Source organism: Drosophila tropicalis, unplaced genomic scaffold (genome assembly GCF_018151085.1).
Source record: "Drosophila tropicalis isolate 14030-0801.00 unplaced genomic scaffold, ASM1815108v1 contig_859, whole genome shotgun sequence".
Lineage (NCBI taxonomy): Eukaryota > Metazoa > Arthropoda > Insecta > Diptera > Drosophilidae > Drosophila > Drosophila tropicalis.
The window spans coordinates 11,301,379-11,329,350 of NW_027173353.1; the positions used below are offsets into that span (position 1 = coordinate 11,301,379).

Sequence of the window (27,972 nt, forward strand, 5' to 3'; positions counted from 1 at the left end):
GGTCCTGGCACTGGCAAGAAATTGTCCTTAGCGTCTTGATCTGGGCAATTATTTTGTTGCGAAATTTTGTGTGGACCAAATTTTGAAGACCACCCGATGACTTTTGTTTGGCCTCTTTGTGGTCATGAATGGCTTACATTCTAGCCTCCTACGTGGCAATTGTTCCAAGATGTCATTGGGATATTGATAGCCAAACTACTTTCTTGTTAGGAAATGACTTTTACTTCGATTTGATATTGTCTCTGGGAACAATGCTCTGTTATGTACATGTAGTTGGAATTATATTTTGGTTACAATAATAATTTCCACGAATTATTCGAGTTTGGATCGAAATAACAGTGCTAACTCCAATTCGTATTTATCATAAGCAATTGAAATGGTTTTTTACCCAAATTTATTACACATATTCCTCATAAAGTTCAGAAAGTACAAAAAGATTTTAGAAATTAAATTCCTATTTTAAATGACAGTTTTGAATTAACAAATATATAGATGGGTTACCATTTTCGACTCGATTTTCATTTTCAAATCGCTTTGGTTATCGTTTGAAAACAAAACCAGAGGGCGGGGCTAACTTTGATTGCGTCAAAGTTTCTATACCCTTGCAAGTTTTTCGTTACTCTTTCCTTACCTATGGTCTTCAAAGTGGAAAAACGTTTTAAACGGCTTACATACGAAAAAAAACGAAGTTATTGACAAAAGTCACTGTTTTCGACCGACCGTTCCTATGAGAGCTATATGATATAGTCACCCGATCTTGATCAAATTTGGGACAGTCCTTTAAAACTGTAATAAACTGACTAATATTAAATTTCAACGACAATAACTCAGAAAAAAAACAGAATCGAAATAACAATAACAAGGCAAGTAAATACAATTGAGGTATTTAAAATTGTCTAAGCAAAGGGTAAATGTATTTTAAACTTATTTATTCTATGTGAAATTTGATCTCACTGCATGAAATATAAACCATTTCGACAAAATAAATGGAGAATTGAAATCTAACGTTATTAGGTAATTAATAATCGAGCTTCATTACTGCATAAATGTATAAATAAATTATTTCATAATGGCAGACGGACAAGGCTAGATCGACTCGGCTGTTGATCCTGATCAAGAGTATATATGTATACTTTATCGGAGAAGCTTCCTTCTGCCTGTTACATACATTTTGGCGACTTTAATATACCATTTCACCCTATGCGTGTATGGATAATATAATGGATGGATATAATTATGGAGTCTTATAGGTAAAATCTAGAACGAATTCAAATAACTAAGCCTGCCCTCTTGCCTGTGTGTCTAATTTAAAAACCACTTGCCAAATAAAAGGATACTTCTATTTCTCTATGGACAATAAGTACATAAATAAGTATTATTTGTACTTTTTCAAATGCCTTGATTTATCATACATATTTCAAATTTGTTTACTCCGATAGATGCAGAGATCTACCTGAAACTTTTACCTTTGAGACTCCCAAATGAAACGAATAAATGAAATCCGTCACATTGAAGGTTTTGTAGTGCATATTGACCTAATGGCTTAATTCTTTACGATCCTCAATTGCTCGCCATTTGTCAAAACGTGCAAGTGATCGCTGGACATGTTTCATATTGTAAATGCTTCCCACACTCGGGAATATCTCGTCTTAGGTTGATTGTCACTCAAATGCTAACCCTATGGAAATTAATTGACAGCAATTACTTACATAACAAGGCCCAAAAGTAACCCAGATAAAAGACCGTATCGATGGCAAATATTGACGAAATCGAAAGCGATTGAAAAATATATGTTTGATCGGCCCTCGTCGTAGCCGCTGTGTCTGGCAGCAAACATAATCATTGAACGCAGAGGGAGACCTTGGTGTCCTAGCGAGACACTTGTGCAACCTGGACGACGACGCACTGTCTGGCCTGGGAAACTTGTTCTCAGGACACAGGTAGCGTCCCACATTGAGACATGCACGCCCCTATCAAGCGACCCTTGCTCCTTTGTTTCGAGGACGACAAAAAAATTGGGAATTGAGGCTGTGAATAGTAACCGAAATTCAAAAATTGCAGCAGCTATTGTCATATTGTTGCATTGATTTTGACCAGGGTATAGATCCGATTGATCGCATAACAAATTTGAAATACTGCAGACATTGTGTCTGGGTTTCTAGGTGTCTAGATGCCAAGTTGTCCACCCGACCCACACACAAACCCAATCCATCCATTGTCCTTATGAATGACGCAAAAGTCAAGTCAGGTGAGTAATGGCAGGGCGACGTGGAACAATTGCACGACTGTGGCAGGACTGTGAGAAACTGTGCCCGAAATGATCAGTTCCACAATCAGGGCCTCACTTATCAGTTAGTGGCATCGATGTACGAGTCCAAGTCAATTAATTTTGAGCCCGCCACCAGAACCCTTTAATGGTTAATTTTCCTGCAGTTTTCCTGAATGAAATTTTGTTTCTTTTGGCTATACTTTTCTTGCAAATTATGTCCAAAAATGACTTGTAAATTCAAACCCTTTGACGAATCTAATGGTTCAAACGACGCATGCAAACTGCAGATTAGTCTTTGAATTTGCCGGCATGACGAGGGGAAATCTGAGCTGACTTTTTGTCAAATGATATTGAGATGTCATGGTCAGAGCTAGAAATCATTTTGCCCCCGAATGAATTAGAATTGAAAGTTGCATTTGTTTCATCGTTTGTATTGTATTTCATAAATCGTAAAATCAACGTTTTTATATATATATTTAACTACATAGATCTCTCTCTATATATATATAGAAATATGTATATAAGTATGTATATATATCCTAATCGTATATTGCTAGTAACCGCTCATTCAGCATAAAAAATGTGAAAAATTGTACTTAAATCTATACTTATCAATATCGTTTTTGTATTGTGTATATCTCTTAAATCTCTTAATCGCTTAGCATATGAGAAAGGATCACTTAAGGAGGTATTTACACACATGTGTGTGTGTGTGTGTGTGTGTGCGTATGTGAATGTGTGTGGGTTCTCTACGCTCCCGAAGGGTCACGTAGTTGGAAGTAGTGTGTAAATATTCATTAAAAAATAAATAGCTCAATATTTGCATATATCGTCGCATCGTATCGTCGTATCGTCTTATGTTGTATAGTGTAAAGAATGGATTGCATTGGATGGGGATTTATCCATCTGTCCCTGAGTGTATGAGAAATAGATGAGTAGTTGTGCGCCAGTTTTGCGTCAGGTACGGCTGAGGTAGATCTTTGCAGATTGCAATATCGTAAGGGATTGAGGGATTTATAGAGGTAAGTGTATTGGCCGGCATTTTTATAGCGTGCAAGCGCTTCACAGATCGCTGGAGAGCCGCTGGTCTTTGGCTTTGTTTAGTAGCCATAGAGATATGGATACATTGGCACAAAGATTGCAGGCGCCAGCTGGCGTTCCTGTGGCATGTGCGTCTTCATGTGCTTCTTGAGATGATCACGACGACCGAACTTCTTGCCGCAGGCACTGCATGGATATGGACGCAGTCCTGTATGGATACGTTTATGACGGGTCAACTCCTCGTTGCGGGTGAATGTTTTACCGCAGGTATCCACATCGCATTTGAATGGACGTTCACCTATAAAGGAAATCCTGAGATTAGTCTTATGGCCAATTGTCATGTTTAGCTAGTTAACTTACCGGTATGGATGCGTATGTGTCCCTTAAGCTGGCCATTGTTGGAGAAGGCCACATCGCAATGGGGACACTTGAATTTCTTTGGTCGCTGCTTGCGGGCATTCATGGCCTTAAGTTGGGCATCTTCGGCCATCACACGGGCATACTCCTGCTCCATCAGGCCCAAGGTAAAGGGATCCATTGCAAAACCAGCTGCGGCGGCATTGGCTGCGGCAGCAGCATAGTACAGATCACTGGCCCCGGGTAGGAATGGCGGCTGCTCCTGCTGAGAAGCAGTAGCCACCGCTGGCGATGTGGAGGAGTAAGCCGGCTGTGGAGCGGCATCCAATAGCGGCGTGGAGGTTCGTGTGTAGCTGCTAATGTTCAGGCTATCCTCATAGCTGGACTTGCTCGATGAAGACGATGCCGATGAGGAGTCCCGATCGCTGTCATGGCCATAGCCGCTGCTGCTGCTTACTGTGGGGACCTCCGTTTTGACAGTTACTGTTTCGGGTTCACATTTCACTATCCTTGCTGGTGGGCCAGCTGGTGGAGACGTCTGAGCCTGACGTTGTGTTGTATCCCATGGACGGAATAGACGCGAATAGGTCTGAGGTGGATGCAAGTTAATGGTCGACATGATTCCTAAATATATATACTTTTCACTTTAAAACTCGAGCGGCAAAATATTCACTTGGACTTGAGAGTGCGTTGCGTGGCGTGGCGTGGTGTGTGTGCGTGCGTTGCAAGATCTCAACTCGAACTGAACTCTCCTGGCCGAGTGGCGCACAATTTAAAGAGAATCTTTCTTCATTGAGAGTAACCCAGAGACCAGGACCTACCTAGAGTGGGCTACCTACACACGCACTCTCTCTCTCTCTCTCTCTCTCTGTCGCTGTCACACTCACACACACAGGGTAACACGCGGTCAGGCCTGCTTTTGGCTCTGCTTCATTCATCGATTTGTTGTCTGTCTGTCGCTGCGAGAGCGAGATGGAATCATTTCGGGGTTGTTTTCGCCCTGCACAACAATGGCCGCTCACGCACACCCATACACATACACACACTGACTGGTATATAATGTATATGTTTGTATGTATTAGGCCCTGCGTAGTTTTTGCCCTCTTGAATTGGCAGCAGCAGCTTCCTTGACTTTCGTTTTTAATGCCTTTTGGTTTTCCCTCAGGGTCCTTGCTCTACTACGATATATCGTACACATATATATTTATATGTATATATGTATCTATTCCATTTTTTCCTTTTGTCCCTGCGGGGTGGCTTTCACTTTTTGGGCGCAACTTTAAGTGAAGCATTCATGATTATGAATTTTACGCTTACCTACCGACAAACCCCCCTCATACCCAATTTGATCAAAAGTTGTTGTCAGTAAGGCACGACTGGGCTTGGCTTTTACCCAACCTCCCCATCCCCTCTCCCCTCAGCCCTTATCAGCAGGACTCACCCTTGCTCCAGCGACTGTGCTAAATTTGATACTTGGTTATCTGTGGGCTTCTGATTCCGACTTTGTCTCGATTTCGCGGCGGTTTCTCTGGTTCTTGTGGTGGCAATTTATTATTGAATTAAGTGTTTTTCTTTCTTTCCACCAAGCCCTGCTCAGCTCTGCCCAGAGGGTTGCTTTTTCCTTTTTTGTTTTCTGTTTTGTGCTTTAAATATGCAAAATGTATATCAGTATCATAAGGATATATAAATAAGGATACACACACATGCATACATAGAAAGCAAACCAAGATTTGGCTTCAAATATTCACAGAACATTTCATTTTTCGGGGGGCTCGAGAGTTAAGGGCTGCAAAAAGGTTTGAGCATGTAAAATAGTACAGTTTGATTTGTTTTTTTCCTTCATCCTAAACTTCAGCATCTTGGGGATGCTGTGTCTGCATGGGGGGACGGGGAGATGGAGATTTAAGGGCTGGTTGTAGGCGTTTGCCGTTATGTGATTGTGGGGACTGAGATTAATTGGATTGGATAAACACGGCCCAAACAGTTAGATAGATAACTGAGATGATACAGTCAGTTCAAAAATTGAAGGATATTTTCCAAGTGGCAGTAAATACATATAAGACTCTTTGTATTCCTTGCGATTAGTTTCTGTTTAAAAAGAGTAAACCAAAATGGAGCATATACAACATTTAATTTGGCGGACGAATAGTATTTTAAGAGATACTAATCTTTAGTCCAAGCAACAGTAACACACATTTAAATAAAGTACGAATACATACAGGGAAACTCCACATTCTTCAGACTCTAAATTTTAAATTTTTGTAATATTGAAACACTTTAAGTTAAGCTTTTTCAGAACGAAGCAGATATTCATAGTAATATAAAAGTAGAAAAAAATGTTGCAACATTTACAAATAGTTATTACCATTACTCTCTAGGCCTTTATTATTAAGAACTAGAGACTTGCAGTAATAAATTTATAATAACAGAATCATTCATTAACAAGTAAGATATAAAGCCTTAAATTATAAAATACTTTTAACAGAGAACAACCAAATAAAATTGCAATAAATATCGAATGGTATCTGTGTCGTATTTCAGAACAAAGAGAACTAGGATCTCCGAGATGATAAGCACCGATCTAGGTAGCAGGCTTGTCGAGTATATATCGTCCGCAATCGTCTTTAATTAATGATTAACTCTTTTAATTTTAAACATAGTCTATTCTGTAAGTAATATGTAATTGTTGTGTTTATTGACATGGGTCAAATGTAATGTTAGAGTAAGTTTATAGCTATATCAAAGTAGAGGATTCCCATAACATTACTAACTCTTAATTTTGAGGTAAACAAACAAACAAATTTTGTATCTCTATTCTCAACATAATTAAATTAAAAGAAGAATCAACTGCTGCATCATATTTACTAAGAAATGTAGTTTTAAATGGTATATCAAATGTAATTTATTAATTTAGTCATATATATATTGGGATACAAGCCTACATGTAACATTTTTAACTGTGTAGCTCCAACAGTCTAGGATAAGTTTGCGTTGATCCAGACGGACCAAAATTAATATACTCTTTTTGCAAGGATATAATACAATATTGTTCCTAAGGTGCTGGGTTGCTGTGCATTCTTTAAGGATGTGGGTAATGTTGAGGTTACTTGCACATAAACAGTTTGGGCATGGGTAATGTTGTTGGGGTCAATATATACATACTTGTTGGGTGACCCGTGTGTGTCCTATTCTAAGCCTAACTATTTTTATTTGGTCTCTACGTGTCATTATGTTTTGGCTAAATGATTTTAGATAGTGTCTTGAGTTCGTTAGGCTAGTGTTGACTTGTTGGTACCATCTATTGCAGTGTTCATATATGTATATATTTATATATATTTGTTGATGTCTTTAGTATTGAAGTTGGGGGTGCAATGTAGCGGCCTAAAGATTGTAGACTTGGCTACCGAATCGGCAAGTTCGTTCCCTTCAATGCCACAATGGCTGGGGATCCAAAGAAGTTTTATTTTTGGTGCAGATTTGGTTAGAAGATTCCTAATTAATTTTATAGATGAGGGAGAATCAGAACAAGGGTATAATAAAATTGTGTTGTATGAAAAGAACAACTAAACAATCAAATATTATTCTCAAAATCCTCTATATTCACTCCAAATTCCTAATTAACTAGCAAATCGCTTTATAGAGATTCACTTACAATCAATTTATTGGTCTGAAAAGGTCTGGTAGTCTTACATAATTTACATGAATACAAAGAGAAAACAATTTGCAATTCATAATTGGTATATCAAGATATTTTCCCCATCAATCAATCATTTCAGTTGCCAAATCTGCGGTTGCCATTGTGTTTCCTGGGAACTGCGAGTTCTACGTGTACGGACACAGTTTAAGCCTACCGTTGTGTCATTAGAAACAAAAGGGAAATCATTGGGATTAAGTGCAACCGCTTTGTTCTACTAACGCTAATGGATGCAGCGGGTTGACCATCATCGCCGGCTCGGGTTGAGTGGGTTTCAGTTGGGTTAGGTAGGGTTCTAGCGCAGTGCCCGTAGGTGGTTTTAGTACCTGTCATAAAAGTGCAGTGCGGCGCATAGATTCATTCACCATTCGGGACGCCGCGTTTCAATACGGATTCATTCATAAATACGCCGATTTGCAAAATGTGGATGGGTCAGGTAGATGGCCCCGGCCCCGGGGTGAGCTGTTGGTCGTAAAAAATCCTCAAGCTTATTTGCGTAGGCTCTTAGGCTTGCAGCCGCCTTGGGTAGGTTGCGGGTGCGGAATTGGGACTTTCCCTGGTTGCTTCTTCAAATAATGAGCGCGGGATTTTCCACGCATTGGCAACTCGACATCGTCATAAACTAGCACCTACCTATTACAATGCGCCGCTCATAAATGCTGAGAAAGGAAGTTATAAAATAATTAAATATAGTAAACCGGGCGACCATCCATCCGACCAGCCAGTTCATTCATGGAAAGTAAGTCTGTGTGTGATGGCTCGCGTATGTAAATATCTCATCATAATTAGGTCAAGAGAAAACAATATTTGGCGATAAGGATGAGAACGAGGACGTCATATTCATATTTCAATTAATTTAGGAAATTTTGACAGGAATACGTGAACGGATCCGGAGCCACGCATGTGGGGGAAATACGACTTATGTGATTGTAATGAGACGGCGACGTGATCAGGGGAAAACACACGTCCTAACCAAACTTTGCTCAAGAAAAACAGTTTGTCCATCCAACTAAATGCAGATAAGTGCAAGCGAGTACGCTCCATAGATCAATTGATCTTCAGTTTCAACTAATACAAGATTAGTTGATACTCACAGTTGGTCGATGGATCAGGTCTACTAGATCCAAGTCCAGATCAGAACATCCGGCTTGACAGAACCGAACCAGAGTGCTTATGATAGGCCACGCTTTGATCACTCCACGTGATGGACTAGGTGTGATCTCGATAAATCACCTGATCACATATTTTGGTCGATGCTCAGGTAAAATTGAATCTGCAACCACATAGGTCAGATTAGCAAAGGGATTACATTTCCACAATGTTAGACTAGGTCCTAGAGGTCCTAGAATAAATAATTCAATCCATTTCATCTGAAACTGTTCAACCAACAAAAACCAAACATTATTTATTACTTCAATATTCATTTATGTATTTGTTGTTAATCATTTTTAACCATTTAAATGTTTAGCCAACAAGTCTTAAATATTATCTGTTGGTCTAGTTAAAGAAATGTTGACATGGAATTGTAATAATTCGGCGGAAAATAGACAAATCTCTAGTTATTAATCATATTTAAAGGGGAATTTAGCTCGAAAGTAACTAAAATTTATACCCAAAAGGTATTCATATACCCTGACTCAAAAAATACATTTCTTGTTGGAGTAAATCGAGTTTGAATCTTTAGTTCTTGACTCTTGAAAAGACTTAAGATCCACAGTAACCCAATAGACAGACCAATTAATCAATTTACCTTACATGAACTATATTTTATTTTAGTCTTAACATTTCCATCAAATATGTACATATGTATATGACTAACTAGAGACATGTAAACCTTATTTTAAATGTTCGAATTAATAAAGTTAGTTCAAAATGTGTGCTAAAGCTCTAGTGTGACTCGACAGCTGGCCCTTTAAATTTGCCTCCAAATTCCGAGAAATAAAATTAATTACACAATGTCCCCCACAAAACAGAACCAAATCGAGGCAAAAATCCATCCAAGCAAGAGGCATCAAAAGGCGCTTTTCTGGGCGTTACAATGGCAGGCTGAGTCCGCATCTAGATGATTTGCCTGGGCCTTAGATGGTGGTGGACACCACCGAATCGAAAACCATACGAGGAAACCTTACGTTAGCGCGAAAACATAAATCAAATTAGTTTTTCAAGTGAATGCACTCGACTAATTCATTCGGCGTCCACGCCAAGGTGGCACTACGCGGTCGATGCGCATTTCAGGACGCTGAGAATAGACAACGACGGACGACAAAAGGGATGCTACAACCACACATACGTCGATCGATTAACATTTATCCCGTGACACCGAAAACCGCGTTGGCTGTTGGTCCATTAAAAGAACCCCAGGCTACAACGTGAACCATTGTATTGTTTGTTCTGCGGCCCTCTCAACGCACCAGGCCAAGCCAGGGAGCGAGCTCGCGCGTTCAAGTCGTCCTTTACCCACTCAATGATCGACTCTCGTCCTTGTCGTTTGGTTCGATTTCCTTGGCGCACGTGGCTGGGCCCTTGCGATTGCTTTCTGCGTTTTTTGGGGGCATGCCACTGGCAGCTGAATTCCCTCCCTCTCTTTCTCTTTTTGTGTCTCTCTCGCTTGCGCCATGGTTTCAGCAGCATCGGGGTGCATCGTGTGGCAGAGAGTTGCCCTTCCAGCAATGGCGTTTCTACTTTGCCCCGCCTATCCTCTGTACGTTTGCGTTTTCAGCGCGTTTTTTTCACACATCTCGGAGCGGAACAGCAAAGTCAAAACAGTTGTGAAAATCCTTGTTACAATATTTCGAATTTCAATTTTATTTTACACTTAATCGCTGAAAATGCACTTAACCTCAAATCCAATAATCCGCTTGTAATGCAGTTCATTCATATGCCAAGGAATAACAATGACATCGACATCGACGACTGACCAACGGACAAGTCCTTTGTGCCCATGTCCTGCGGTGCTTTTCAATTTGAATATGCATATGCGGGCCGGAGCAGGATAGACACCTCGGTGAATGTTTCCACACATAAAGTGTTGACCTCGATGGGTAATCGTTCTATTATTAATGCACATTTGCCTTCAAACAATGTCACAGTTGTATAGCTCGGCTACCGACCTAGATATCCACTTACCTGACCAAGGATTAGCAAGGCCTGTGAGCCCGATTCTGGGCATACATACAACACTTTTCAAACACTGAATAGGAAGCGACTCGCAAAAATTTAGTTTTTGGCTGAAACCACATTACATCATTACAATTTTACCATTCATTCAATACACTGATTCCATATCGAAAATTGAGGAAAACCTATTCAAATTTTAGATAATAAATGTTCTTAAAATTGATTTGAAATTACAAATTGTGGACCTTGGGTTCGCTATTTGGAAAATTCAATAGAAGCAAATTAAGAATCTTAGTGTTTTTGGAATTGTTAACTCCAGGATTGCATGAATCCACCAATCGGGTAGCTTGTTGGTCGAGTAGCCCAGGATTAAAGAATTAAAGTTCGAACTTAATGAAGCGATTCTATAAAACCTGTAACAAAATGTTTTGCAAATATATACATATATTTCGTAGATCAACGAGGATCCGGTCGAAGGCTTTAGTTGCCAGTGCTATACTATATCCTATACTTATAATAACAATAACAATAACATTCTGTTCGAATTTGTTTTTAATTTTCTCGTTCTTAAACATTTTTCCTACTTTCCGGTTGAAATCGAAAACATTGATAAAACTGAAGAGAACAAATTTTGAAATACTCTTGTTTTCATGGTTTAATGATTGACACATTTATTTACAAATGAATCCAAAAACAATTCACATTTACATTTCTTTAGGCCACAGAACAAACTTTGTCCTTGATGACTTTTTGTTGTTGTTTTTATTCGCCCTGTGCTAGTGGCTGTTAGGACAAGACTACACTTAAATTGTTAATTGGTAAATTTCAATTTCGATTCCTAGACAACACTTTGCCTAGTGACAACGATTGACATTCAAAAAACTAGGAGTTAAAAGCAGGATTTAGAAAGATTACATCTGATTGTCAAACCACATATAGGATCTTTACAATTTAACAATCCTGTTCTTCGATAGATAGACACTTTGAGGACCTAAAAACCTATAAAATCATTTAACCTCATCTTTAAATTGACCAAACATTGCCTCTGAATCATTCTATCAAGATTCCCTTAGAATGAGACTATTTTCTTGAGAAGTATCAAATAAATATAATTGACTACTCGAAATATTTTTCAAAAATATTTATATACAAAATATAAATATGTGAATAACTATGAAAATTCTTCGATATGTATTTACCTAGATCTTTCAGTTCAATTTGCCATGTGACACGCTTTGCGACTTACCACAGATTTGTTGGATAGAGAAATCGTCTTGGGATTCAAAAAAGATTTGTGCAAGCGAGCGAAAGATATATGTATATGTGAAAATCTATTGCAATTGTCCTACAACTGGACGGCACACTTTTTTCTTTACAGAGCCAAAAATCGGCTCGGTCCTTGATCCGCCTAGCAAACTGTGACATTCAGTTGAAATTTCATTTAACATTCCGTACGTGGATTCCCATACATAAGTGGTTCGGCTCGCCCCCGACTAGGCCACAAGGAAAGTCAAATGCAAATGTGAATGTGCGAAAGTGAGACAATGGGCGGCAGGAGCTGCAGTTAGTTCAATAGAAGAACAGAAGAGAAAGAGGTCCTCTCTATGCCATTGAATGGCAATCCTGCAAAGCCTTTTCACACTTGCTTTCAATGAAGATGCAAAAATTTGTAATGAAAGGTTCGGTAGGAGGAAGTTACCAGAGGCCTGCTTCTCTCTGACTCTTATGGTGCAATTATGATGGAAAGGTGCTAATAATAACCGATAAATTCATGTTTACCTAACAGCCCAGGGTTTTTTGGGTTTCGCTTCTGACCATGGTCAGCTGTCAAGTGTTGTCTGTGATGAATGAATCTTTCAATGAATGGCAACGACAGCGAAATGAATGATGAACTGTGCAGTTGAAGTGCTTGTTGTAGGAGTACAAGAGATCCTCAAGCACATCTCGATGCCCATTCCATTGCCCACGGGCCATGCAATTGTCCTGATTGCAAAATATTGCAATACTTTTGATTGATCGGCAGCGGTTACGCTCGTGTGCCTCTTCATGCTAAAAATTACAAAAAATAACCCAAAAAAATTTCCTTTTTTAGTAAAAAAAACTCATAGTTTTCGTCTCAAATTTGATCGATTGGGTTCTATTAAAAGTAAAATAAAATGGCGAAACGAAATAGAAAATATTGTAGTTCCAATATACAGAAAAGTCCAACGAAGTTGTTTGGCCTAGAACTATCTAGTCCTGTCTAACTGTCTGTCTGGGAAAACCGCAAAAACTACTGTAAATTGACATCATAAATTAAAATTACTTCCACCCTTCTTCATCAAGGCTCAGAGAGTCCAACCGTGTTGCAGAACTGTTGGTGTTGGTCCTTCGTCTCTCTCCCTTCCTTGGAGGGTTGGTACTGGGGTTGCGGCGGGCCAAAATCTACCCGAAAAACCAAAACGAGAAAAAGGGGCGAGCACGCAGCCATCAACACGATTATTTCGCATAAAATAAATTGATTCCTGTTAAAAAGTCAAGCATGTCTTTTGAAGATATACAAAAACGAAGTATACGAGGTATAGACAAACCGACAAACAGCGTTTGAAAAATGTCGAAATTTGTCCACAATAAGTTCTTTATTGAGTCGCCATAGACAAAGGATTGCCTCTTCGGGCCGCAGTCGCAGCCGCTATAAACCACGGACACTATAAGCCAAGACACTCGAGGAGAGCGATGCTGATACTGATGCCAGTGGAGAGGGAAGAACTAAAAACCAACAAAAGCAAAGGACGAAAACAATAGACTGAAAGACAGAGTGAAAACTGTGGCACGTCTTCGCCTCGAAACGGGGCTGTCCCTGTTGTCTGTCCCAAACACCTTTGGCTTGACACCATCCCCTTCCCTTAGCCTCATCTTTGTCATTCGATTCAATGGAAAGTGGCATATAAATAATGATGAGCGAGCCAATTTCGGGCAGTTGCGTCAAAAGTCTATTGTGACCTCACCGCCTTTGTGTTATGTATGTATGACGTAGACAGCCAGGCAACAGCAGCAGCAGCATCTTCTTGGCACCTTTCATATCCTTAAGTGCGGTCGCCAGTGTGGCTAGCTGGACCAGGTCCTTCTCCACTCCCAAATCAGACGCGCGGTCGCCGCACAAATTGAGCGAACAGAATTGATTAGCTCACGCATTTTAGTTACAATATTTGTATTTAGTTTATAAACTAATTCAAAAACGTGTGTCCCATTAATGAAATGATGTCCATGAAGTATGCCACCTAGGGTGCTAATCATGCGAACACGGATTTCATTGATGCCACTACGGAGGAGCGGTGTGCGGCAACAAATAGAACGGTTGTGGCTGGTGAATTTGGTCATGGTTACTGGTAATTTGATTTCATTCATTATCCACTCTGCTGCTAGGACTAAACCGAACAATAACGAAAGCATTTAAAACACTTGAAAGATTCTTTATTCCAAGATTAATAGAATTAAAAGTCATTCATTCTGCTTTTAGCTTTTTTAAATTTATTCAATTAGAGAGCGTTGTCTCTCAACAACAGTCAAACCTAAATCCGTAAATCTAAGCAAACTTTACTTGTAGTCAGTCCGATAACAACAATCAGTCTATGCCCATTTTCCATCCGATCGACCCAGGGGAGCAGCCCTATATCGCAGGGTTCGAATCTGGTGGACAAATACGCCTAGGAAAGGGAGACAAAGTCTGTCTGATCGGTTGATCCTAATATATAAACAACAAGTAGTTTAAGGTTGCAAGTAGAACATCGTCTTCGAATAAAGGAATAAAGCGATAACTAGTTGGTCTACAAAGTGGGGATAGATTAAGATAAGTAAATAACTTGACATTTCTAACAAGTCTTTTTCATCCTTTTTTGTTGATGCTTGCTTGTGTATTACTTATTATGAGTGATTTCTAGGAACAATTGCAAATAGGATTAATGCTTTATAAGAGTGTGCAGAAAAACTTGTCTAGCAGCTTTTTAGATCCAATTCACAAGCAATAAACATACCCATTGCCAATAAAAGACTCAGATGGAAGTACATTTTTGAAATAAACAAAGTAGTATTAGAGAAAACTTGGATAAGTAACTTGAACTTATAATTTAGCCCCCTAGTCCATACAACATTTTTTGGTCTTCTGTCTTTTTCAGAAATTAAAGGGTCTCTTGCAAAAAAAGTCTTTAGACTTATACTGAGTATCTTTAAGCAAGACAGCCCAAATACTTTCCTTCGCCTATATATTGGTTCCCAAATCATCTAAGTGTACTACCTCTAAAGAATAAGAGGACAACAGAACTATTCTGAACTTTGTACCTTGGAGGAAAAACAGAACAAACTAGCCGATCAAGAGCTTAAAACACGTCCACCAAGAAAGCGGTTACAACGGACACAACCTTGAATACTTTTACAGATTACTTTTTGTTGCGTTTCTGCAAAAATCAGACCGTGTACCGTCTATGAAGAGTTTCTACCTTCGTATGCAATGACTTTATTGCTCATAATGATATAGTCGACTGTTTTGAAATGAATATCCAACTAATACAATGGAATATTATATGCTTTTAAATACAATGTTCTATTATGTACACCCTCGCACGGAGACTGAACACTCTGATGATAATCCAAAAAAATATAGGTTTCCAAAACCTAATGCAAACAACATGACATAGGGATACAGCACTAAAGTTAATCATTATCATTTTTTGACCTTTTGAAAACTTTCATGACTCTTACATCTGGATGGTCCTACTCCCACCATATATGTAATGAAGCAAGTAAGTCGACTCGTCGACTTGGGTATACCATACACCTGGTGAAACAAATATTTCAAATTTCGAAGACCAAATGTATGTCTATTAAATTGTTTTTACATGTCTTATACTATGTGCTATCTCGCTCACTCTACAAACACACGAGCACTCTAGCGCCGCTACTAGCCAACGGCCAATTCTGGCCTTGTGGACCGCGTAGTAAAATACGTTCATTTGCATATTTTACATGTTTCTAGTCCGATTTCAAATTTGGTAGTTTGGTAGAAATAGATAGGATAAATTAGTCTGCCAAATTTAAATGCGATAGTCAAAAAACTAAAGGAGGAAATCGTTTTTTTCTAAATTATGGAGGCGGAAGTGGGCGTGGCAAAATGTGAAAACATCTAAATTCTCCGCGCATACTATGCCAGTATACATACTAAATTTGGTGACTTTAGCTTTGTTAGTTTTTGATAAAATCAGTTTTGTTTAATTTGCGGGGGCGGAAGTGGGCGTGGCAAAATGTTTAAACAATTAGTTTCTGCGCGCTATCTAACCGAGCATATAAACCAAATTTGATGTCTCTAGCTATTATACTTTTTAAGAAAAACAGTTTTGTGTGATTCCTGGGGGCGTAAGGGGGCGTGGCCGAAATTCCAATTAACTCTGAACATGTGCATACTACACGAGTATACATACCAAATTTGGTGGCTCTAGCTCTTATAGTCTCCGAGATCTGCGTGTTCATACAGACACGCCTGTTACATACATTTTGGCGACTTTAATATACCATTTCACCCTATGGGTGTATGGTATAAAAATGCATGCATCGTCTAACCGCTTCCATCAACGCATCTTCTTTAAGTTCATCTAAGGTACAGTGCTTGAGTTTTCCATGAAGGTTGCACGTTCTTTTACAAGGCCAAAGTATTCTCGTCCTCTGATTAATTTACTATTCCAATGATTACCCACTTAAAATTGAACTCTCTGAGGATATTCAATTTTTTTCATTACAATAGTTAAAAATTGGCTCCGTTTTACAATCGGGGCCATTTACAATCTCACACACTTTCCCATAAAGCTGTTCACACCATTGGTAAGATAAGTCAATGTCTGAAATTTCTGAATCAATGTCATATTTCTGGGTTAGTCGTGTCGTTCTCCAAAGAGCAGCCGCTGAATTTCCCAAGAAATGCGCACTATTCACCGACTTTCGCAGACTGACAGTCGCTCCACCTTTCTTATAGGCGGCGGGTAGGAGAACTACCAGTCTTTTGTGCACCCTCTAGGACTACCCCGATCCCGTTTGCGTTCCCAAGTTGTAATTGAGCCATATACTCAACCTGTTACAATTGAATGGTAGCCGATCCCATTATTAATTTGCAGAAATGTCATTGTCCATTTGTAAGGTGTCAACAGGTAAATTCGTCATTGTGATGGCAATTTTTTATGATACTAGCCATAAGAGCCTTTGCCTCTTTTTCTTTCGGTTTGTTGTACGGCCCCGAAGGAACCCTACAAGGGCGGCTACATCAGACAAACGTATGTAGCAATGTCACGTTGCACATCAGAGATGCCGATTCAAAGGATAATGTGGCAAAATCCAGACAATTGATGTCCTTTGCGGCACTTCAAATGCCGCGTTTGTTTGCTGTTTGCCTAGGCCAACCAAAAACACTTGAGGTCCATGGCCGAAGAGGCAGGGCGCATATAAATAACAATCAAACATAACAAATTTCTATATTCCAAGACAATCTAAATGTGTCATGTGGTATATTCATTGTCTTTAATGCAATTTCTCAACAAATCCGTAATTAGCCAATGACCAAGGTTTACGTATAAGTCAATTATTTTTGAAGTTGGCGGAATTGGAACTTCAACAAGGTTGTTCTCTTCAAATCGGCGGCCTAAGATTTCTCAGACACAACTGAACCAATTGGTTTGAAATTTTTACACCTGCTCTTCAACGATATTTTCATGGCCAAAATGTAGGTTTCAACAAGATCAACAAATTAATTTTTTTTACTTCATAAACTGTTTTTTTCCACTTCAAACATAAAGTGGTCACCGCAAAACGCTTTTTTGGCAGGAGTTCCAGAATTGAGATCCACCTAAACCTTAACGGCTTGCGAGGGAAATTTTTTTTTGACCATAATAAATTTATAAATTTGATCAAAATGGGTAAAATAGCATGCAATATGCGCACTTTTTGGAATAAGTGAATGAATTGTACTCTTTGAAATCGTCTTCGAATGTTTTTGTCGTTCCTAAATTTCACGTTTTTGTCTCTTTTTTTTTTTGATTTTCTTGAAAACTGCAATACAGTTTTGTACTGTTTTGGAGAGTTGCTCATATATTTTGTCCAGGTGGAAAGTCTAGAGGTCAGGCAAATTAAAAAGGGATTAAACATCTTAACATTTAAGCCGAAAAGGTAAGAGAATACGTTTTGAAAACTAGAAAATTGACTCCCTTCTTATTGTAGTCTACAAATGTTGCTATGTTTGCTACAAGATCCTGTAATAATTAAATTGTTTCAAAGAGGTTTTTTTAAATGTATTTTTGCATTTTAGCAAGGAATCGATCGGATCATTCCGAAAGCTTTGTACTTAACATAATGTAATACGCCAAACAGTTACTAGTCACAGTGAATTTTTAATCTTATTTACATAAATAACAACTAAAGTATTCTGCGAAACTGGATGCACACCCAAATGTTCTTGCCAATTCCCTTACGCGAACTAATAATAGAACTCGTCTTAAAAGAAATGACAGACCAACCCAATAACAAGTGATTCGGGCCGCCTGCAATATCCCCAGGATTTATATTAAGTACTAGATTAAGAAAAATATCTCAAACTTGTTGTTAGGCTCTAATTTAAGAGTAGATTCAACAAATATATATTAAACGTTAAAAAAAAAAAAAAAAATTTACATAAATCTATATTTTTAGTGCTTGTATGTTTTATATTTATATACATACATAGTTATACAAATCAGTCAGAAACTTAGCTTATCATTGTAAGATATTGCCTTCTCTTTAGCCTGTGGATGCTCCTTTGGTTCGCAAAGGGTCTAGCCGGGTCAGCCGGTTTGGTTTTACCATTTGTCAGCCAGTTTAGTTTCGACCATTTGATTCTGCACGTTTTTAGAGAAGCTTCGATGTGATCTTTAAAAATGAGGCGTTTGTCTGGGACTACTGACAGGTATTTTGCCTTTGCTTCTGTTTGTAGCACCTTCCCGTTAAGCCATACACGAGAAGGATGATTTCTTCTCAATGTTAAGCATATATTTGAACATTTGGCCTCGTTTAGCATTATTCCCAGCTCTCAAGCAGATGGAGATATTCCTGCACTGCATCAGCAGCAGAATACTCACAGGATGAGGAATAAAACATACAGACATCATCTGCATACGAAGCTATTAAGGACTAGTTTTCTTCCTCAGACCTGGGTATATCAGAAGTATACACCGTGTATAGTAGAGGACCGAGAACACTTCCTTGAGGCACGCCCGCAGCCATATCATGAACACTGGAGACTACAGATCTTACTTTAACTTGAAATTTCCTGTATTCAAAGTAGGAGCGAAGAATGAGGTAGAAAGGAGCAGGCAGCTTTTTCTTCAGTTTTGCAAGAAGGCCAACATGCCAGACTCTATCGAAAGCTTGCTTTACATCTACGATGACTCCATTGCAATACTTTTTTTGATTCGAAGAGTGAAAAATTTTTGCCACAGCAGAGTGTCTATAAAAACGTTGCATACTTTGTGGAGCAATAATTTCACTTCCCATTCGTTCTTATAGAAATGAAATTGGTTTAATGTTTGCTACAATATATAATTAATAAGACAATAATTTATAGCTTGTAACATTTCAGAAGTCTAAAAAAGTAAAAGTTAAAAGAAAAAAGAAAAAACAAATAACAAAACCACGGAGCTGTGAAACAATTACAATTTAAAATGAAACTTAAACAAAGTCTGTGGCTCGGATGTTATCAGTCACGTCTATAACTGTATGTATAACTTTAGACTTTGTGCTTTGAAGTCTTCCACTATGGATTAAAAAATTTATAAAAATATGCTTATATGTACATATACATATGTATGTATGTATATATAAATGTGACCCAAACCTTATCAGAATCCGAATGTACTTTAGACAAATTTTTAAATGAATATTATTAACCTTATACCATTCCAAATCAGTCCAATAAGTGCGATCTGACATATTTCCAATCCTATGCTTGTAAGAATAACTATGACGACATTTTGCCTTTTAGATATTGTTCTTATGAATTTGAAAAAGCTTTCCATTTGGCATTCGGTATATCGAAATCGTCTCTCGTATATCTGAATAAAAAATCATCTTAAACTGATGGGTAAAAACTTTATTCAAGTGCAAAGGTCTGCAGTTAAGTTGGTCTATCGATGTACCAACCCTCGGAGTCCTTTCTTAGAAGGTCTGCAGGTGTAAGCTTGCCATAGATGGCGCTAGTGGCATTTCCACTCATATCCAAAGAAGATTGATTTCCGTTTTCCGAATGGTGAAAAGCTTTTAAAAATCAATTTGAATTTTTCTCGAGCGCCAAATGGAAAATGTAAAGAAATGAACTTGAATACATGAGCAGAAATATGAGCGAAAATATTATATTTCTAATGGTCGGAGAAAAGAGAATTTCACACTTGCATGTTGTGAATTTCCCACAAGCGACTCGGCTTGACGCCTCACAACGGTTGCCCTTTGGGGGGCGGTCGGCTGTGGTGAGTTTTCCACGCGCTCCGACACTTTGGGATGGACTTGGCCAGCCAAAACGCCGCAGACTTGGCGACGCGAAGTCGTCAGTTCAGTTTGTGTTCAGTCGTTGCCAGTCGAAAACAAAGGCAATCCGCTCCGCCTGGTCTGCTCGTAGTGCTCGTATCACACACACACACACTCCCCCACACCAAAAACACACATACATACACATACACACAGAATCATCCGTCAACGCACACCGCGGCAAAATAATAAGTTATTATAGAAACATACATAAAAACAGCTAAGAACAAGTGCTCTAAAGAAAATGAGACATCAGTGATGAAGTGAAAATATTGTTGAAAACCATTCACACTTTTCCAATGCAACGGTTTTCTTCTGTATCTGTTTTCCACAGAAGCTATGTATAATTGACAAGAAAGCCAAACGTTATAATACACTCGAATTTCCAAAGTGCTAAAAGGATACATTTTGAGGCTTAAAACAACACGAACACGAGGAGCAACAACAACTGGGGGAAAATGGTAAGAGAGAGTGGATTATGAAATGAGACGAAATGGCAAGTCAATTTTTGTCAATTGTCCCGCACCGATTGTCCAAAGGATTTATTCTTTGTCCATTGTTTCGGGTATATATACATATATACATCTTTTTTTGGCAAGTCCTCCTCGAAATTGTGCTTGCCCCATTGTTTTGCGACGTTAAGAAGAAAATATGTATGATGTAAGCCCCAAGCCCAACGACGCCCCCAACCTACCAATGCCACACAGCTGTAAAAAACCAAGCAGTAGTCAGTAGTCCTGACGTTTTCCTTCTCTTTTGCCGATTTCCTTCCTTCCGCAGCTACGTATTTAGTTAGCGCAGCCATTTATTTTTATAAGATGGTCGGTGGGATGATGGGTCGGTCGGCTGCAGCCTCCGTTAGAGTCTCGTCGGGACGTGAGCATCATTGACGCCGTCATCGTCGCTTGCTCCACCAACAACATCAACAATCACACACACACAGATAAAACAACTGTAACTAACAGCAAAAGTCAAACGACCATCCTTCTCTCCCCCTGACCCACCAAGTTGTTCCCAACGTTTGCAACCTTACCCAACAGCGCGTAAGAGCGTCTGGGGGGGGGCGGCAGGAGGTTTTGGTCTCTGAATGTAAATCGATATTGTGCGGCCTGACCGAGTGGCCCACAAGAGTAGCGCCCGCTCGTTGTGTGGTGGCTTTGCCTCCGCTCGCCACCCTGCACCCTCTCCCATGAATGTGGTGAAAACTCTCACTCGTTTATTCGCCATCTCTCTCTCGTTCGCTCACTTTCCATCTGCTGCGACGAATTTGCGTTGTTATCACACCAGCAAGAACAACAACAACAACATCAACGATTTCTGCCAATAACAAACAAGTGAAATGTTATTCAAAGACATTTATTGTTACGATTCAAGAACAAGTCCATGATGTCATATGGCAAATCCTCCCTATTAGGTTCCACCGCCCATGGGCCATGGCCCATCCATGCCAGTGGATGGAACGAGAATGCAGCAGCTTCTGCCAGTGCAAACAGAATCTTGGTCTGCGTCTTGTTGCTGTTTGCTCAGCGCTTATCAGTTTTGTGATATTGGAATCTGAAGCAAAGAACTTTGGCCCTTGGGTATTTGCCTTAATGGACTGGGATCTGATGTCACTAATTGCCATCTCAATATCAAATATTCAGGCATTTCGAATACTTAAAAAGAGTTCAATTTCACTTGCAATTTAATGCCCCAAAGCAACGGAAACTCATGTTCTCCGTTTTATTACTGCAATGATAGTTTCTTATATGCACCTACAATTATTTCTGTTTCTGTTTTATAGTCTGTCTTTAGTTCACGTTTTAAAAACAATTAGTTTCTTCTCATTATTTTCTTCTAAACGCCTGACATTTAGGGCTATTCAGGACATTTAGTGCTAACAATTCTCTTAAGATATTTGAGAGGCTATATATGTATACTCGACAAGTCCTTTCGATTGGTATTACTTATCTAGATCGGAATTTGGATATTTCAAATTAAGACTTTATTGCCAAATCAGGGCCATAAATAATAATAATAATCCCTTTAGATTGCACTGAAAAAGTCGACAAAGATATTGTAAATTGGATCCAGCCAAAGATAACCCTTTAATAATAATATTGCTACACAATTTTTCGATTCTCCATGGCTCTTTGAAAAGTTCGATATACCCAATTAACTTTAAGCAGTTAGAGGGTAAAAGTTAAAACAGAACAAGAAGATATACAATTTCCTAACATGGCTGAGTAAAGTTTCTGCTTCTCTTCCAATGCAGGTTATTGAAATTACTTAGAAGACTTATATTTTATATTCATTTCAATCAGAAAGAGCTTAAATCAAGCTATTGAAAAATAAATACAGACAAACGTCGAATTCGCTTTTCTGCTGGCCCGATTTCAGTCAAAAATGAATTCACTTTTATCTTAATAGCTTTATTAATAAATGTTCCTTAGATTAGGATGCTAACTGTAAACAAATTATTTTAACGCGGTTTCTTTTGTCAAAGTCCAAGAATATGAGAATCTAATTCTACCGATTTCTGATTTTCAGTTGGATTAAACCAAGATGTTGGTTAAAACATTAAGATTACAAATTTCATGTCAAATTTTCGACAATTTAGAGAGTCTATTCAACTTTTAAAGGGTGTTCAAACTATTGGAGCCATGCAGAAATTTTATTTTTGCCTTTGCTTTTACTCGAACCCAGACGTTAGTCTGGATTCATGCGACGGAAAGGTATTAAATTTCCATTGTGAGTCAAACCATCGAGCCAAGCCTAGCCAAGCCAAGCCAAACTAAACCAACCAAGTCTGTGACAAAAAACCTAATAAGTTTTCTAGTTGGAAAATAAGTGAATGTACTTATTATATACTTGTACAATTGGATGGGTGTGAGTGGGTAGTTAGTTACCTGGCACTCAGCATATGGCAAATCTTATCAGAGGCATCGCCTCTTGGCACTGCACGGCATGAGTTGATAGCTGAGTACGTAAGCCGCACTTTGGAGGGTGTGCTGGGATTATTTAGCTTGTTCCTTTGTCTTGGCAGTGTAATTCCTAATCCCTTATTTCATTCCCCAGATCGTACGTCGTCGCTCCCACCGCGCCCGCATGTGGAACATGGGGCTGCTGTTTTTGATCTACTACTGCGTCAGTATTTACTCGGCCAAGGGTGATGTCAAAGAGGGCGTTGACCAGACGCTGACTCCCGATGTGGGCAGCCTGGCCGAGGATGCTGGTGATGCGGATACCAATGTAAAACCAAGTGAACCAAGTAATGGAAACATTGAAGACGAACCGGTGTCAACCTCCGAGGTGAGTGGGTAACTTGTTTTAGAAATTGTTTTGCTAACTTGTTTTATTGCTTTTAGATGCCATCCACAGTGGCCACCCCGATACATGGAGCCGTGCCTACTTGGCGACCTAGGCGAAATAATTGCACACCGCCGGCTATTGAGCAATTTCCGGAGCCCTTGATGAACAAATGGGCGCGACGACATGGCGGCCTTATTCTCCACATCCTGGTGGCAGTTTTTACTTTCTTTGGCCTCGCCATTGTGTGCGATGAGTACTTTGTGGCCAGCTTGGATCGCTTGTGCGAGGGTGAGTCAACTGTCTATAATGAAATCTGCGACTAATTGCATCCTTTTCTTCATTAGAACTCAAACTCTCGCCGGATGTGGCGGGTGCCACATTTATGGCTGCCGGCAGTTCAGCCCCCGAGTTGGCAACCGTTGTAATTGGAGTGTTTTTCGCCAAGGATGACATCGGCATCAGCGGAGTCATTGGCTCCGCTGTCTTCAACATTATGTTTGTCATCTCAGTGTGCGCCCTGTGCTCTGGAACCGTGTGCCAATTAAACTGGTGGCCACTGGTGCGCGATTGTTTCTTCTACTGTGTGTCCATATTGGTCATGTTGATCATTATCTTCAACGATGTCATATCCTGCGTAAGTCCCGTACTCAATACAGTGCAACTGAGTGCAGCTAAAATGATTCCCTTTCATTTGCAGTTCGAGTCCGTGGTAATGTTGCTCTGCTATGTCGGCTATTGCATTGCTTTGCACTTTAACACGGAGCTGGAACGCTGGGCACTGAGCCTGAATCTACCCTTCAAATTGCCCAGCAAGGAGGAGCAGTCAGCTTTGGTAACCTACAAAAATGTGCCAGAAGGATCTTATACCCAAGGACAAGGACAGCAGCAAACAAAGGAGACCGGCGATATTACTTCCCCCGTCACTAACAGCAATCAGGCGCAGCAAAATAATGATTATCAGAATTACAGTGATCCCAATGCCAGCTGGGATCCGAACGCGGCGTGGGGAGAGGAGAGTCAACCCAATCCAGTGGCAGCCAGCCAACCGCCTGTTGACAATTGGGGTGGCATGGGTATGGGCCAAGAGAATATGGGCTACAATGCCGATCAGCCTGATTCCGTAGTGACAGGCGAGGCAGCAGCAGCAGCTGCCGCCGCTTCATCGGCCGGGAAAGGTGGACAAGTGGTGGCCACTGCTGCTTCAACTGGTGACTATTACAAATCGACAGATAAGCAACGCGAACCCCGCCCGGATCCGCTTATACGACCCACTGAAGGTGGTCTACCCGCCTTGGTGGCGTGGTACGTCGTCTATCCCATACACTTTCTTTGCAAGAAGACCATGCCCGATTGCCGGCAGGAGCAATATCGCAATTGGTATCCGTTCACCTTTCTTATGTCAATGGTTTGGATCTCGTTCTACTCGTACTTTATGGTGTGGATGATCACCGTCATCGGCTCCACACTGGCCATACCCGACACCGTGATGGGACTGACATTTGTGGCCGCTGGCGTTTCTGTGCCAGATGCCCTAAGCTCAATAGCTGTTATCAAAGAGGGCTTCGGCGATATGGCCGTCTCGAATGCAATTGGCTCAAATGTCTTTGATATACTAGTGTGCTTAGGTCTTCCATGGTTCATACAAACGGCCATCATAAAGCCCGGCTCTCATGTCAACGTAATATCCAAGGGTATGTACTCTTAACTACCTCAACTATGCACATACATAGCTCGATGTTTCTCATAGTGTGTGTGTGGTATGCCTGGCATGTTACGTAGCTGTCCTCGATGTGTCTAGATCTCAGTGTGTCCCCTAACCAGTTCATGATTAATTGTCGAGAGCTGGCTTGCTGGCTCCTCTTTTGCTTTTTGCTTCTCATTTCAGGCCTGGCCTACTCTACATTATCTCTCTTCTCCACCGTTGTCTTCTTGATTCTGTCAACGCATTTAAATGGCTGGAAGCTCGACAAACGCCTGGGAATCATACTCATGGTCTGGTATATATTCTTCATCACGCTGGCGTCGCTTTACGAATTGAATGTGTTTGGCTATATGAACCCACCCGAATGTCCAAGTGAGTATTATGTCCAAGTATTATTGATTTCATCTTGAAGTTTGACAAATTTCGATTATGACAGAATTATTTAGCTTAAACGTAAAGAAAAAATGTTTTGGTTCAAGTTAATGAATAGTGAGGTTGAAAATTATCGGCCATATCTGGAATTTGTCGTTCATCAATAAAGGATCAGATTGAGACAGGTTTCCAGTTCTTTTGTTGAAAATCCTTTCCCTTTTAGATAGCGATATGAAAATAATTATCCAGTTTCTCCAACGTTACAATATTCATTACTACGGGATTTTGAACCCTATAGTCCGAACTTTCCAAAATATCCTTCCAAAGATAAAACATCTCTTTAGAGATTCGTTTAAAAATGTAGCTTGAAAATCTCTGATGTAATTTTCATAATTTATTTTCGTGTTCATCGGAATTTTAATGAAAAATGTGTACTTTAGTATAAATTAGTGTCGTAAAATGAACTCGCCGAAAGGAATAAAAATTTTCATACAAAATTCCGATTTTCAGTTGGCTCCAAATCGAAAGTTGGGGCTAAATCCACAATTTGTGGTATGCACTTTATATTAGTTTTGATAGATCTACAACTTCTTCAAAAATATCAAAGGTCTATCTTTAATATTTAAGATTTTGGAAAAAATGTCTTCAATATATCCTCCCCCAAAAAACAGACTTTTCTTTGTTCAAATGCACCTGTGGAAAAAACGGAGAGAACTATGAAGACCATTTTGACGATCCATTATCTGAATACAATAACCAACAAATTACAGATAAAATTATTCCATTAAGTTATTTAGGAGCCGAGAAAATCAGAACTAAAATAAAACAAAACCTTTTAGTTGTGATTCCCAACTAGTTTTAACACTGAATTAGGCGTAAGCTTTGCTGTTCAATTGAGGTGAAATTTCAGTTAAAAAAAACTTGGTAGTTCTTGGCAGGGCATCTAATTTGTGGGGTTTCTTTTTTATCCTACAAATTAATTACAATATTCTTGTTTCATTCGTTTTCTACCATTTAGGCACATATTAAGCAAAATAGCCTAAACAGCCTAGACAAAATATAGCCACAGATGCACCGGCATATATATATATGTATGGATTCGCCAGATTCTTACCAAGCACCAAATATCATAGTCAATTTCAGCAGCATAAGCACCGACAGCCGATACATATATACATATATGTATGTACATACATTTGTATGTATGTGTGTACTTCGTTTAAGTACATATTACATACAATCTCATACATAGAAATATTTAACATTAATCAATGGACAAATTTAATACTCGAAGCGCGTTTTACATGGATTTTTACATTGCACCAAATGAAAGAAAACAAAAAAAACAAATGGAAAATATACAAAAATATATATTTAAATGATATTTAGGTAACCAAATAACCATATGTGTACAACAACATAGCACTGTAGATAGGGAGACAAAATGTATGAAACTAAAATAATAACTATATACACTAAATATATGTATTTATGGCAAAGGTTTGAAGGAACAAAAACAAAATTGAACAGAACAACGCAACATTTCACACACGACCATAAGAAAAACCAAAAAACAAAACGAAAACAACAACAAAAAAGTCAAACAAAGAGCGGTCAATACGTACTTTAGCAATTTTGTTTAAATATTTTATAGTAGGTACCATATTGTACATACATATACTTTTTATATTTAAATTGTTATTGTTAATACATATGTATATTTATGGTTTTATATTGTTACAACAAATGTCGACAACAAATCGAGCAACGAATTTTTGTTATATACGCGTTTCAATTCAATATCTTATTTTTAGTTCCCATCCGTATAAACAATAACAACCAAGCAAAGCACTATACTATATATTTTTGTACAATAAATCGAAAACAGAACAATGAACAACAAAAGCAACAACAAGAAAGGGCTGAACCAATTTCGGTCGTTCCGAATTTCCAACACTTTTGCAATATATTCTCGGATCATAAGTGACAATTGGATTGTTTTTGGTGCCAACTCAAAAAACAAATAAGTTCAGAATTCATCAGTCAAAACTCCATTAACTTCTCTGCCGTTAAAATTAAAGAGTTTATATTCAAAAAGTCCTGAAATGTCAATATTTCTGATCATTTTTTGCTTGCCTTTAGGCCCCTCGGGGGACACCCCCCCCCAAAACTATTTTCAAGGCCCGAAAACATTCAATCCAGGCCAATCATTTATGACAGATCCATTGCAGAAGTATAAATTCGAGTTCCAATTTGGTCGCCAATTTAGATTATTTTATTTGATCAACTAAAAATATGGCATTAATGTTAATAACCAAAAGAAATTACAAAAATATTAACTTTATGGCAATTAATGGCGTCAATTTTTGAATGTAAATAATTAACGAAACAAAACAACAACAAAAAACACAAATTATAAATGAAAACCCTAAATGAATGTAACGAAAATTAATTACAAAATTTAATAAATTATATATTTAGAGTCAATTTTTGGTACATAATGACGAAATATTGTATGTACTTAAATTGAAAGATCTGCTTTTGTTTTTTAAATTAAAA

The 27,972-nt window shown here is 38.9% G+C and overlaps 2 protein-coding genes across 3 annotated transcripts; one reads left to right on the forward strand and one right to left on the reverse strand.

Moving 5' to 3' along the window:
• Window positions 1-2,979: 2,979 nt before the first annotated feature.
• hkb (huckebein) lies at window positions 2,980-4,296 on the reverse strand. The gene is made up of 2 exons (XM_068297704.1): window positions 3,671-4,296; window positions 2,980-3,608 (listed from the first exon to the last, which is right to left on the reverse strand). The coding sequence occupies exons 1-2, from the start codon at window positions 4,284-4,286 to the stop codon at window positions 3,370-3,372; spliced, it is 855 nt and encodes a 284-aa protein (XP_068153805.1). The 5' UTR covers window positions 4,287-4,296; the 3' UTR covers window positions 2,980-3,369.
• A 15,778-nt stretch (window positions 4,297-20,074) lies between these two features.
• Window positions 20,075-26,935, forward strand: LOC137582801 (probable sodium/potassium/calcium exchanger CG1090). Of its 2 annotated transcripts, XM_068297497.1 has the most exons (8): window positions 20,109-20,127; window positions 20,383-20,509; window positions 23,106-23,339; window positions 23,396-23,627; window positions 23,684-23,973; window positions 24,037-25,030; window positions 25,225-25,413; window positions 26,432-26,935. In XM_068297497.1, the coding sequence occupies exons 2-8, from the start codon at window positions 20,507-20,509 to the stop codon at window positions 26,440-26,442; spliced, it is 1,953 nt and encodes a 650-aa protein (XP_068153598.1). In that variant the 5' UTR covers window positions 20,109-20,127; window positions 20,383-20,506; the 3' UTR covers window positions 26,443-26,935. The 2 variants fall into 2 exon arrangements, with proteins under 2 accessions (XP_068153596.1, XP_068153598.1); XM_068297495.1 differs by having other exon boundaries at window positions 20,075-20,509.
• The last annotated feature ends 1,037 nt before the right edge of the window (window positions 26,936-27,972 follow it).

Coding starts and splice junctions, on each gene's coding strand:
- hkb (XM_068297704.1), bottom strand. CDS start 4,286: ATGTCGACCATTAACTTGCATCCACCTCAGACCTATTCGCGTCTATTC. Junction 3,609..3,670: donor ACACATACGCATCCATACCG/GTAAGTTAACTA, acceptor TTTCCTTTATAG/GTGAACGTCCATTCAAATGC.
- LOC137582801 (XM_068297495.1), top strand. Junction 23,628..23,683: donor CTTGGATCGCTTGTGCGAGG/GTGAGTCAACTG, acceptor TTTCTTCATTAG/AACTCAAACTCTCGCCGGAT. Junction 23,974..24,036: donor TCAACGATGTCATATCCTGC/GTAAGTCCCGTA, acceptor TTTCATTTGCAG/TTCGAGTCCGTGGTAATGTT.